Raw genomic sequence first — 13,863 nt, 5'->3', positions numbered from 1 at the left:
ATATTTTCTTTTTGTTAGGTTTTCAGATATCGATGTTTGTTTTTAATTGTTTTCGATGTCTTTTTGTTAAGTCTTAGATATTCTTTTTCAATAATTTTAGATGTTTCTTTTTATTAAGTTTTGAATATTTTTTTTGTTTGATTTAAAATTTTTTTTTTCAATGATTTTGGATGTTTCTTTTTGTTAAATTTTAAAAATTATTTTCCAATACTTTTAGGTTTTTCTTTTCCACTAAACATCCACAAGAAGAAGAATAGACATTATTCCACCGTTGATGCTCATGCCGTCGCAAGCTTTGCCACGAACAAACAAACGAACCGTCAATGCGTACAATGATGAACAACTCCTAGCAGGGAAAGATGCTGCTGGGGAGTAATGATTCACGCGAGGCTCATGGTCATTGCAGTCGCAAACAGAAGGAGAGACGGCGGTAGGGAGGTGTACAATGCTGAAGAGTGATGATCAATGGATGAACACAACAGAGAGGAGGAGTGGCATGTAAATAGGTATAATTGAAGGTGAAAATTCAGGTGCAGTCGACTTTACGTGAAGTTGATACCTAAGGGCTGTTAAATAATTTGATTGATTTGACTAAATTTTCATCTAACGACTCCCAGATATCAATTTCATGTGAAGTCGACCTCACCTAAGTTTTCACCATAATTAAAAGGCAAATAAGTGTTTTATTAAATGAATCAGCGTTTTATTAAATAAATAAGCATTTTGTTATAAATTTGGATGGTTTATTAAAAAGCTGGCAAGAGAGAATGTTGGTTATCCAACATTTTAAAAAAAGTTGTTCAAAATTTTATCTTGCAAAATAAATGATTAATGAAATAAAATCGGTTTCACTTTAGAAAAACGATTTTATTTTAATGCAGAACCAATTAAATTTTCTCATCTTATATAAAGTTTAAAATGAATTTAAACGAAACTATATTAACGCATATAATTTCACAAATGTTGATGTTGCATAATACATATTTAAATATAAAATATACATTGAAAATAAATTTATATATATATATATATAGTAAATGATTTGGTGACGGTTCTTTTGTGTGTAAGTAACATTTTTGAAGATCATGGGTTGTCATCGAAGTATAAAGAACCCTAAATACAAGCAAGAGGTTCGTGAATAAATAATAATACATCTAAACTAACAACATTCTGGGGAAAAGAAATACTTAAAGTGAGTGGTTATTGGAAACAGAATTCCTTTTTTTAAGTGCCGAAAAGAAGAGCGGTTGAAATTAAGCGAATGCAAGCAACAGAAAGCAGTAACAAAGAATCCCAATTCATTCAGTGTGTTCCAAATTGTTCGCCTCCAAAACCGCCCTCTCACATCCATACATACATTATATTCATTATATTTTGCCTACAAGCTTAGGCACCTACTCCATCCAATCCACTATTTGAATTTCATACCATATTGTATATTGTAATATATTTCTTGGCGGTGATTAAATACTAACCTATCTTAGTTACACGAAATTAAAGCAGTGCATGCTTTGTTGTCGCATTCTATTTTAATAGTAATAACAATATAAAGTTAATTTGTTGCAACATTTTAGGTGTGCCTTAATATCCATTCTCCCCTGCCTCTGCAGGGGGCGATCACCATCCCATCTGTGTCTTGGAAACTAATCGATAATGGAAGCAAATCTTGAGGCGAAGGACGGCAGTGGCACTCCGCGTCGAAAGAGGATGCTCTCCATTAAGGGCGCTCTCTCAAGAATTAAGAGGAAGAAGCTTGGAGGCTCCACCAGATCCCTTAGCAGCCTCAGCCAATCTCCTTTTGATGGTGACGGTACCCTCAAGATTCCGTCCAGAAGCAACAACACAGACTTCTTCGCCGACGACTCCTCCTATTCGCCGTCTCCGTCCAGCAGCAGCCGCTATTCTTCCAACCAGGCGCTGAACGAGATGGTGCAGGGCGACGACGACGGCGAGATCAAGCAGGACAATGTGGTTGCTGTTTCTCTTGAGGATGGTGATTCGATGATTGATGCTAAGGCTGATGAGTTCATTGCTCAATTCTACAGGCAGATGAGGTTGCAGCGCATGGATCACATGGATCCTCTCTACAGGGAGCGCAGCCACAGATCCTTGGGATGGTGATCCATCTTCAATCAAACAACACAAACAAACATGCTTCTTCTTCATTATTATTATTATTATTCTGTTTCGGTTATACACTACAATTCCCTTTCACATGTATAAGATTTAATGATTTAGTTTCACTTTTTTTTCTTATTTATGTTATTGGGGAAATTCAAGTTTCATTTGGATATATTAGCAAAGCTAGCGGCGTGTTTGTTTGTGTGTGTGAAGATGAAATGGAGAGACAAGCATGCATACCATGGAACTATCTGTAATATTAGGGCGGAGAAGAAACAAATGAATCAAAATTATTGTGTTATTTATTTGTTTCCTTACTGTGAAGGAAATGCCATGGGTAAGTATTATTTACCATGATCTGTGATGTTCCTTTCTGGGCCAGTTTTCAAAATAACTAGATTAATGTCCATTCTTAGAAGAAGGAACAATGCCCCAACCCAGAGAGAGAGGAACTGTGTACACTAACATAATGTGTTTGGACAAATAAGATTCAGAACAAAGAAATCCTGTTTTTTTTTTTTTTCAAGGATCAAACAAATTTAAACGCAACCCTAAAGAAATAATTTATTAAAGTCGGTATATCAACCTCTATAATAAAATCCTTAAGAATGCATCAAATTGTTGGTGTAACATTGTCTCTATTCTTGATCATTTGAAAAAAGATTTTTCATGCTGTATAAGTTCTCTTAATCAATCAATTTGGCATGATCTCTTGAGAATTTTTTTTAGTGACTAATCTCTTGAGAATACTTGTATTAATTCTGTCTAACAGATAATTTGGTCACTTTTTTTATCTCGTGACATCAAAAATCTAATTCTTGATATTGGGCTCAATCTGATTGATGTTGGGTCCCGTCGACTAAAGATGGTTATAATTGGGTTCTTGCAAAAGAAGTTTTATTGGGATAATAATGTTAATTGAAATTGGTTGTAGCGTTTTAAACTCCCAAAAAAATATCAAAGTTTTTGTTTGGCTTTCTATCCTGGAAGCCTTGCCCACAGCATCTTTCCGTTATCGGCGTAGTTTGGCTGTATCAAACCAGTGTCCGCACTGTAATGTGGAATCAATTTTTTATTGTTTTTTGGAGTGTGATAGGGTTCGAAGTATATGAACTATCTTGGAGATAACGGACCAACAATCACATTCAACTACCTTCGGTCAAGATTAGTGAAGACGAACTTCATTTTCTTTACTGAGCTTTGGTGGATTTGGCACCACTGCAACCAACAAATTTTCAATCGTTACCTGGGGACTTCGGGTCCTGGATAGGTCGGGTGCTTCGGCACGGGGAAACGGGTGAGACTCCGGGGTGACGTGGAGCGAGGGTTCAGGTGTCGATGACGTCAGAAGAAGCGTGCGGAGCGGGGAGGGGGTGGCCACCTGCAAGGACACTCCGACAAGCAAGTCAGTGTCCGTACGAGTTGGTAGCCAAATAAGGTAAGATGATGTATATCTTGGGGGGAGTGCTGACCTCTCCCCTTATATACTGTGTTGGGTGGGCCTGAAGGCGGTCTGGCTCACTGTTCAGGGATGCTTGCGCTATTCCTGCTCACGTGGGGGGGGTGTTGGTCACCCTACTCGTCGGGTCGGGGATTTGGGTCCCGATCCGATGACTCCGACCCGACCGTTTTAGCCAGGTGGGTTTTGGGCCGCACAGGTAACATGGCCGTTCGTTGCTCGGGTCGGGTACCCAAGAGCCGACCCGTTGGCTTCCCTTAGTGTTGGTTTGGGTCGGTCTGGGTGTTGCTCCGACCGGCGAGTAGATGGACCGGTCTTATTGCGGTCCGTAACAGTGCCCTAACGTGCTGGCCTTGAGATTTTGGAGCTCGTGGCTAGGGGCGTTTGCATTACTCACCGAGAGGGAGTGTGTTCTTCTCCTCGGGAGTCCGTTGATGGCGTTTCGTGTTTTGCACACGTGGTTGCCTCATTCCTGCTATTGCCTCTTTGGCTTCCGTGCGGGGCATTAAATGCCCCATCATTTCAAAGTTTGTGAAAGGACAGATATGCCCCTGCCTTTTGGCGCTCTTCCTTCGACGGTTACATTTCTCTCCCTATTTTTGCTTTGCGAACCCTCCTGAGTCTTATTTTCTCTCTTCTGCTTCCTTGCGCTGCTGCTGCTTCTTGCTTTTCTTTCTGCTGTTCCTAGTTCTCTTGCTTGGATTCCTCTTTGCTGCCCACTACTTTCCAGGTTTTTGCATTTCTTACGTTGTTTTTACGGTTTTCTTCTCCTTTTTGGTTGCCTTCTTTGATTTTATGTGTTTCCTGTGTGCATGCTTGGGTTTTGTTCTTGTTTTCTTTCTCTTTTAGAGGGGGAGCCACTGGATTTTTCTGGGGGTTTTATTTTTAAGTTCTGGGTTAGTGCTGGATTGGTTGAAAGGGATGACTTGAGGAACTTTTTTAGTTTGCTTGTTCTTTGCGGGTTCCCGACCTCCCGTTCTAACTAAGTGGTGCCCCCGCTGTAGGTATGGCCGATCGTCCCATTCAACCGAATCCGGCTCAGCAACCGCTAACCGACTTCGTGGACCATTATGCTTGGGTGTCTTCTGATGTAAGGGACACTCCTTCCCAAGTTACGAAGGAGGGTCTCCAAAAATTGCGCCAGGCGGGGCTCTTATGCGGTGGTGGTCCCGAGGAGGCGCTTTACCAGGTTTATGTCCCGGCTACTCGGGAGCGCGTTTGCAAGAAGAATTTGGTGGCTCCCCGAGTCGCTGATTGGATGTGGGTATATGAGCCCATGTTCACTACTTTGGGGGTTCGCCTACCCTTCTCCCCCTTTGTCATGGGTTTGTTAAACCGCTGTGACGTTGCTCCCTCGCAACTGCATCCAAACAGCTGGGCTGCCATCCGATGTTTCAAGATGGTTTACGAATATCTGGAGCTACCGACTTCTGTGAATATTTTTCTCTATCTCTTTCTTCTTACAAACCCTTCGCGTCAGAAGGCAAAAAAGGGGTACATGTCTTTTAGGGCTCAACAAGGTCGTAGGATCTTTGGCCTTTTTGAGGATTCCTATCATGGCTTCAAGTTTACGTTTTTCAAAGTTAGGCCCGTCGAAGGTCATCAGGCTTTCTGGTTGACTGCCGAGGGTGATAGACGGATCCCGACTTATTGGAGTTTTGGAGTGGGATCTGATTATCTGAAAGATTTCTTATGATTGGTTGAGTCCGGAGGATCGTAACATTTCTGATATCTTGTTGGCGATTTTTGGGGAGAGGAACCTTAACCCTCGTATGGTTATGGGGGATCGGGAGGCCGGTTGGTCTTATGTTGGTAAGTTCTTTATTTTATTTTTTGTCCCCTTGTCTCTTTGTTGCTCATACCTCCTCTCTCCTTTCTTTTTTCCAGTTTCCATGGCTGGCGGGAAGAAGCCATTGGCTGATTTGATGAGTCTTCTTCATAGGAGTGAAGAGGGTGGTGGGGACTCGTCGGCGACCCCTTCGGCTAGTCAGGAGCATGAGATTGCCGGGGAGGGTAGAGGTTCTGTCGTGAACCCTCCGAAGAAACCAAGTGTGGAGGCAGAGGTGGTTCTCAATGACAATTTGGGTTTTGATGATGATGACTTGTAAGTTGCCGACAACTCTAAGAAGAGGAAGCGGGATTCCGGGAAGGCGCTTTCGGTCATGGAGAAGAACTTCGATGCTGGGGGTTTTATTGAGTCTCAGCTACTCCCTGGCACGGAAGAGTATTTCCATGAAGCCGACCTCTCCGGGCAAGCGAGGTGAATTTATCGCAGCCTTCTCCGAGCAGCTGCTATTGCCAAGAAAGTGGAGCCTGTCTTAGAAAATTACCATGCTATGGAGGTGAAACTTCAGGATTCTCAGAAAGATTTGACGGATTCCAGATCTCGGGAGGAGTCTTTGAAGGCGAAGTTATCTGAGTTGGAAGAGAAGCCAAAAGAGTATGCTGAGGAAGCGAATAGGTTGATGGAGCGGGATATTGCTTTGATGAATGATTTGAACACTTCTCGTGGTAAGACTGTCGAGGCTAAGAAAAGAGTGGAGGAGTTGGAGGGAAAACTTAGGTTGGCGGAGAGCTCGGCGGAGGCCGCCCGCAAGGAGATGGCCGTTTTGAAAAAGAAGAATAGGGAGCTTGCACAGGGGGCTCGGGAGGCCGTGAAGCTGACCGAAGAGGGGATTAAGCTTCAGGTGGTTGTGCTTGCTCCCGATCTTGATCTTACTTAGGTGGGTGCCCTCAAGACTGTTGAGGGCGGGAAGATTGTCGATCTCTTGAAGCCTTGAGGTGGTGGTTTCTCCTGTTTCTTGCTTTGTAATTTATGTTTTTGGTGTCTGGGCCTGTATAGGCGCCTTTGCTTGTAATGAACATTTTCATTTTTATGAATTTGGTTTCGTTAACGCTTTCTCGCTTGCTCGGGCCGTCGCGGCCTTGCTTTTTGTTTGTTGTTTTCGTTTATCTAGGCCGTCGTGGCTTTTCTCTTGACTATTTTTCTCTCTCTCTCTCTCTCTCCCTCTCTCTCTCTCTCTATATATATATATATATTTTGCCCTGTTGCTGGTTTTTAAACTCGGGTCCCTTTGGTTGTCGGGGTGATCAGTCCCGAGCTTTCGTTAGGTCGACCGTTCGTTTATTGACATTATGCTGCTTCGAAAATCTTGCAAAAACAAAGTTCATTGTGTATATACATGCGGAACTTTAAAACATAATAAAGATGAAATATGTACATATGTGTAAGATGGGAGAGTAAAACTTAAGGGGGTTAAGGCGGATGTGGTCGTGTTGTCGGATCGCTCCGTCACTTCCCTTATGAGTAGAACCTTTTTAGGTTTACCATGTTCCATGTTCTCGGGACCTCCTTCCCATCTAGTTTTTCTAGCTTGTATGCGCCTTTGCCGAGGACTTCCTTTACCCTGTAGGGTCCTTCCCAATTCGCAGCCAATTTGCCTTCTCCTGGGGTCGGAGGTCCTATGTCGTTTCGTCGCAAGACCAGGTCGCCTTCCCCGAGGTTCCTTTTTATGACTCTGCCGTTGTATCTTAGGGCTATCCTTTGCTTGATTGCTGCCTTTGTTAGGTGCGCCATTTGCCTTGTTTCATCGATTAGGTCCTTCTCAACTGCTTCGCTTCCTCCTCCTAAGAGTAGCCTCGGGCTCGGCTCCCCTATTTCGACTGGGATGACTGCGTCGACCCTGTATGTGAGTCGGAAGGGGGTTTCGCCGGTAGACGAATGGGGGGAGGTTCTGTAGAACCATAAGACTGATGCTAACTCGTCTGCCCATGTGCCTTTTTTCCCTTCGAGTCGTTTCTTCAGCCCTTTTAGGATGACTTTGTTGGCTGCTTCCACTTGCCCGTTGCTTTGAGGGTGTTTGACGGAGGAAAACTTTTGCTTGATTCCGAGTCCTGAGAGGAATTCTTTGAACTTTTTGTCGGTGAAATGTGTTCCGTTATCCGATATGACGGACTCCGGGATCCCGAACCTCGCGATGACTTGTCTCCAGAAGAATTTTTGACAATTTGCTGTGGATATGCTGGCTAGTGTCTCTGCTTCTACCCATTTGGTGTAATAATCTATGGCCACTATTAAGTACTTCACTTGCCCCGGCCCTGGTGGGAATGGCCCTAAGAGGTTGACTCCCCATTGGGAAAGGTCGGGGGGCCATCATTAGACTGAGCTCCTCGGGAGGCGCTTTATGGAAGTTGGCATTTTCTTGACATTTTTTACATTTTTTTACAAACTCTTGGGCGTCCGACATCATTGTAGGCCAGTAGTATCCTGCGCGGATAACCTTTTTTGCTAAGGATCTCCCCCCGATGTGGTGGCCACAGCATCCTTCGTGGAATTCTCTTAAGATATAGTCCGTCTGGTCAGGGTGCAGGCATTTGAGTAGGGGCTGGTGAAGTCCTTGTTTGTACAGCTGTCCTTGTATGATTGTATATTTGGGGGCTTCCCTCTTAATAGCTTGTGCTTCTTTTTCATCTAGGGGTGTTTCCGCATGCTCCAAATATCGGGAGATGGGGTCCATCCATGAGGGTGGATTTGGTGCCTGGGTTGTGCACATGGCGATTGCAGGTTCTGTCGTCAGCCCTTGGATTAGAGATCTGTTCCCTGTTCCGGGTTTGGTGCTCGCGAGCTTGGAAGGAGGTCGGCTCGGGCGTTTCTCTCTCTTGGGACGTGCTGGATTGTGACTTCTTTGAAGTTTTTGCATAGTTCTTTTACCTTTTCTAGGTATTTTTGTAGTAGCGCGTCCCTGGCTTGGTAGTTTCCATTTACTTGGGAAGTGACAACTTGGGAGTCGTTGTTGATTTCAACTTTTGATGCTCCGACTTCTTTGGCTAGTATCAATCCTCCTATCAGTGCTTCGTATTTGGCCTGGTTATTGGAGATCGGAAACTCGAACTTGATGGATTGCTCGTAGACTATTCCTGTCGAGTTTTCGAGGATGATCCTGACACCTCCGAACGGTTGGTTGGATGCTCCGTCGATGTGGAGTTTCCACCGTGTGTTCGGTGTGTCGGGAGTTTCCCCTGTGACTTCTACAAGGAAGTCTGCCATAGCTTGGGCTTTGATTGCTTGTCTTGGCTCGTATCGAAAATCATATTGGGACAGCTCTATTGCCCATGTCATCATTCTCCCCGCCAGGTCAATTTTCTGGAGAACTTGTCGGATGGCTTGGTCGGTTCTCAAAATGACTGTGTGCCCTTGGAAGTATTGTTTCAGCCTTCTGGATGAGATTAGTAGGGCGTAGGCTAACTTTTTCAACTTGGTGTACCTCATCTCTACTCCTTGAAGTATTTTACTGATGAAGTATATTGGCCGTTGGGTCTTGTCCTCCTCCCGAACTAGGACTGCCGCCATTGCTTGCGCTGTCACGGCCAGGTACAGGTATAGGGGTTCGCCCTCTCTGGGTTTGCTGAGTATGGGAGGTTCCGAGAGTATCCTATTGAAATGGCCGAACGCTTCTTCACATTCCGGGGTCCATTCAAAGGTGATCCCTTTCTTCATTAGGTTGAAGAATGGGATGGCCCTTTCAGCTGAGGCCCCGAGGAACCGAGATAGTGCCGTGAGTTTCCCGGTGAGTCGCTGCACATCTTTGATGCATCCTGGGCTTGCCATTTTGAGGACGGATTCGCACTTATCTGGGTTGGCTTCTACCCCTCTCTGTGTGATCATGAACCCCAGGAATTTCCCTGCTTCCATGGCAAATACGCATTTAAGCAGGTTAAGTCTCATGTTGAATTTTCTTAGTGCTTTGAAGACAGCCTGGAGGTCGTCTATTAATTTCCTCGGCTCTGCGATTTTTACCAGGATGTCGTCAACGTACACCTCCACCGTTTTGCTGATGAGGTCATGGAAGAATTTGCTCATTAGCCTTTGGTAGGTGGCTTCGGTGTTCTTCAGTCCGAAGGGCATTACCTTGTAGCAATAGGTGCCCCCAGGTGTTATGAATGCCGTTTTGTCTTCGTCAGGTCGATGCATCGGGATTTGGTTGTAGCCGGAATAGGCATCCATGAAACTGAGGAAGCGGTACCCCACTGCCGAGTTAACTAGGGTGTCGATGTTTGGGAGGGGAAATGAGTCTTTTGGACATGCTTTGTTCAGGTCGGAGTAGTCGACGCACATCCTCCATTTTCCACTGGCCTTTTTTACTAGGACAACATTGGACAGCCACGTTGAATATTCGAGTTCCTTGATGAACCCTGCTTCAAGCAGTCCTGCTGTTTGCTTGGCGACTTCTTCTGCTCTTTCTTGCGACATCTTCCTTTGCCGCTGGGCTACCGGTTTGACCCCGGGTTTTATGGCTAGCCGGTGAGACATGACCTCGGGATCTAATCCCGGCATGTCTGATGGGGTCCATGCGAAGAGGTTGCTGTTTGCCCTTATGATTTCTATGAGGGGGCCCTTGAGTTCATGGGGTAGGTTCCTGTTTATGAAAGTGAATTGATCTGCCGACTTCCCTATTTGGAACTTTTCCATGTCCCCTTCCGGTTCAGGTCTTGGTTTGTCTTCCACCCTGACATCCAGATCTGCCAGGAATACGCCAGCTGCCTTCTTAGATTCTTTTCTCAAGGAGAGACTGGCGCTGTCGCAGGCGACTGCCGTCTCTAGGTCTCCCCTTATGGAACCGACTGTTCCCTTATCCGTTACGAACTTCATTATTAGGAACTTGGTGCATATCACAGCTGAGAATTCATTGATAGTTTTCCTCCCTAGGATGATGTTATAAGCAGTGGAGTCTCTAAGGACTACGAAGTCTGCCATAACCGATTTCCTGGTGTCACCAGTTCCCAGGCTGATTGGGAGAGAGATCGTCCCGTCGGGTTTGATATAGTTGTCACCTAGTCCCATGACCCCGTGTTGGTGGTTTTTGAGGTCGGATTCCTTGAGTCCCATGGCGTCGAAGACATTTCTGAATAGGATATTAGAGTCGGCTCCCGTATCGACGAGGATGCGCCTAACCAGCCCTGTCCCGACCATAGCTGTAACTACCATTGGGGGGTTTTCAGGGAGATCATTGAACCATTTATCCTCTGGGCCAAAGGATATTGTGGGGTGCTTTTTGTTGGTGGCGAGGCCATCTGTTGATATGGAGAGTACCCGGGTGTCCCTTCTTGTTGCCGACTTGGACTTGGGGGACTGTATCGTCCGACTACAATGTTGACCACAAAAGTTGGGGGGTTAGTGGCATCCCCTGGGGGCTCTTGCCTTGGCTTCACAGCTCGGCTCCGATCTTGCTCGGAGCGCTCTCTTTTCCGCCTCCACGGCTCCCTGATGAGCTGGGAGAATTCGCTCAGTTTTCCTTCTCTGATGGCTTGTTCCAAGGCATCCCTGAGGTCGAAGCAGTCTTGTCTTTTGTGACCAAACCCCTTGTGGTAGTCGCAATAAAGGTTTTTGTTGCCTCCCGTTCTCTCTTTCAAGGGTCTAGGTCTGGATAGGATTCCTTTGTCTGCAATTTGTTGGTAGACTTCTACTATGGGCGCCGTAAGTGGAGTGTAGTTTGTGAACCTTCCCACTCGTGGAGGTTGCTTGTGCTGTTTGGTTGAAGTTCCGTCCCTGGGGGACTCCTTATATCTGTCGACCTGGGGGGTCTGCCGAAGTGGTGGGTTAGGGGGCGACTGTTTGTTGGCTGCTACGACCTGACTCACTTCCTCGTCATTGATGTATTCCTTGGCCACGCTTTGAATTTCCTGCATGGTCCACACAGGCTTGGTCGTGAGGTGTTTCCTAAAATCCTCATTTAGCAAGCCGTTTGTTAGGTAGAGGCTGGCGACTGAGTCTGTGAGGCCGTCGATTTCCAAGCATTCGTCATTGAACCTGTCCAGGAACTTCCTGGTCGGTTCCCCAGGTTTCTGGGTAACCCCTAGCAGGTTGATCGGGTGTTTCGCCTTAGCTATGCGTGTTGTGAATCGGGCCAGGAAGCTTTGGGAGACATCTGCGAAAGTCGTGATGGACTCTTGCGGGAGGGCGTTAAACCACCGGATCGCTGGGCCGGCTAGCGTTACAGGGAATGCCCGGCATCTCACTGCGTCGCCTACCCCTTCCAAATTCATTCTTGCCTCAAAAGCGGTGAGGTGTTCCTGAGGGTCTTTGGTCCTGTCATATCTCATGTCCGTTGGCTTATCGAAATTCTTCGGGAGCCAGACCTTGAGGATTGAGGGATGAAAAGGGGTGGATCCCATGATGATGGGTTCTTGCCGTCTCTTGGCTTTCCCCCTCTGGGATTCCCCTCGCCCTTCGGACTTGTCCTGTTGGGTCGGGAGGTCGCTTGCGTGTATGTCTTATCACGCTTCGTTGGACTCCCTTCCCGACTTTCGCGTCTTCGGAGGGGAGAGCGGGTTCGCGTGTGAGATCGGCTGGCTTCGCCACGGGAGCGACTGGCGTCTCCGTGGGGTTGGCTTCTCGCTGCTAGTTCTCGCTCTAGGTTTTGTACTATGTGTATCAATTCTTGCATAATCTTGGCGCTATCGGCTCCTGTTCCTCCGAAAGGACGCCTTTCAGAGGTCTTGGTGTAAATTTGTTGGTCGGGCTGAACGGAGGAGCGGGGGTGTTCGGCGGTATGGGACGTCGAACTCGCCCGGCTCAGGCGAGCCCCGCCACCTTCGCGAAGCTCCTCTGACGTGGGGTGTCGCTCCATGTCTACAGGGTCCCCACAGATGGCGCCAGTGTTCGTTACCTGGGGACTTCGGGTCCTGGATAGGTCGGGTGCTTCGGCACGGGGAAACGGATGAGACCCCGGGTTGACGTGGAGCGAGGGTTCAGGTGTCGATGACGTCAGAAGAAGCGTGCGGAGCGGGGAGGGGGTGGCCACCTGCAAGAACACTCCGACGAGCAAGTCAGTGTCCGTACGAGTTGGTAGCCAAATAAGGTAAGATGATGTGTACCTTGGGGGGAGTGTTGACCTCTCCCCTTATATATTGTGTTGGGTGGGCCTGAAGGCGGTCTGGCCCACTGTTCAGGGATGCTTGCGCTATTCCTGCTCACCTGGGGGGGGAGTGTTGGTCACCCTACTCATCGGGTCGGGGATTCGGGTCCCGATCCGATGACTCCGACCCAACCATTTTAGCTAGGTGGGTTTTGGGCCGCACAGGTAACATGACCGTTCGTTGCTCAGGTCGGGTGCCCAAGAGCCGACCCGTTGGCTTCCCTTAGTGTCGGTTTAGGTCGATCTGGGTGTTGCTCCGACCCGGTGAGTAGATGGACCGGTCTTATTGCGGTCCGTAACAACATCCAAGATGTTTTGTCAGATTATAAGATTGTTTTTAATGTCAAAAGACTTGTGCACGACCTTCACAAGTCCAGAAATCTTCAGACTCAGAGCACTGATCTTGTTTGGGTTGCTCCTCCTATAAACATGGTCAGAGCACTGATCTTTCAGGATCATTATCTCGCCGGTTTCAATTGTGTGCTTTGAACGGAGAATGGCTCTTGGATAAAAACTTGCTCTGACTGTCTTTCAATTTAGAGCATTTTCCGGAGGAGTGAACTCTTTGCCATTTGGAGGGGCTTGTCCCTGTTTGGGAGGGTGAATGCAAGTCAATCATTATTGAAATTGACTCCATGAATGGTTTTTTTTTGTTGGTTCAATTTGATTTTCAGCAGCCATTTCGCTCTCATGTGACTTAATAATAAAGATCAGAAAACTATCAAGACTTAATTGGAAAGTTTAATTCAATCTTGTTAAAAGAAAGGCTAATGTTGTAGCCGATCTGTTAACAAAGAAAGAAATATGGAATGGAATATAATTCACTGAATGGCTGAGGTTTTAATCGAAGTTGTACGATGCTCTCCATTGTGACTTTATTATGTTGTCTTATTACTAAATTTTTCTTATTTTTGAGACTTAGTTTTCTGTTCTAACTTTTTCTTAAAAAAAAAAACTAGTGGTATAAAATTATAAAGATCAACACAAATGTTAAGTGAGCAAACTTAATTAGTAACTAAATTCAACTAACTTACACATACTGTTTTATGTTTTCATGCCTATTCTAGTGGGACCTTTTTTTTAGAATAATTTCTGTACTTACTCCATTGTTTATAGAAAGAAAAAAAAAGGTTAGACATGGCAATTTTTTATTTTTCTTCAATCCCGCTAGGGAGTCAATAAAATATTTGTACAGTGTGTACAATAGGCTATTTATTTGTTCCAATATGAGTTAAAAAATAAACATCCAGGATAAAATACTACTAATTTTTCAAACACAATACACTCATACTATCCAGAATAACCATCTGGGTACTAGAGATAATAAACATCTGATATCCTACTGAATCGAACATCCCTAAATCCCCA

The 13,863-nt window shown here is 45.8% G+C and overlaps 2 protein-coding genes across 2 annotated transcripts; one reads left to right on the top strand and one right to left on the bottom strand.

Annotated features, from left to right (window-relative positions):
- Positions 1 to 1,217: 1,217 nt before the first annotated feature.
- Positions 1,218 to 2,422, top strand: LOC112758839 (uncharacterized). Its single transcript, XM_025807613.3, has one exon. It carries the CDS (start codon positions 1,654 to 1,656, stop codon positions 2,119 to 2,121), a length of 468 nt encoding a protein of 155 aa, XP_025663398.1. The 5' UTR covers positions 1,218 to 1,653; the 3' UTR covers positions 2,122 to 2,422.
- Positions 2,423 to 10,558: 8,136 nt separating this feature from the next.
- Positions 10,559 to 11,680, bottom strand: LOC112756672 (uncharacterized). Its single transcript, XM_025805298.1, has one exon. The coding sequence runs from the start codon at positions 11,678 to 11,680 to the stop codon at positions 10,559 to 10,561; it is 1,122 nt and encodes a 373-aa protein (XP_025661083.1).
- Positions 11,681 to 13,863: the final 2,183 nt, after the last annotated feature.

Source organism: Arachis hypogaea, chromosome 16 (assembly GCF_003086295.3).
Source record: "Arachis hypogaea cultivar Tifrunner chromosome 16, arahy.Tifrunner.gnm2.J5K5, whole genome shotgun sequence".
In the NCBI taxonomy this organism is placed as follows: domain Eukaryota; kingdom Viridiplantae; phylum Streptophyta; class Magnoliopsida; order Fabales; family Fabaceae; genus Arachis; species Arachis hypogaea.
Note: the sequence above shows the minus strand (reverse complement) of the source record. Positions and strands in the feature narration are given on the sequence as shown.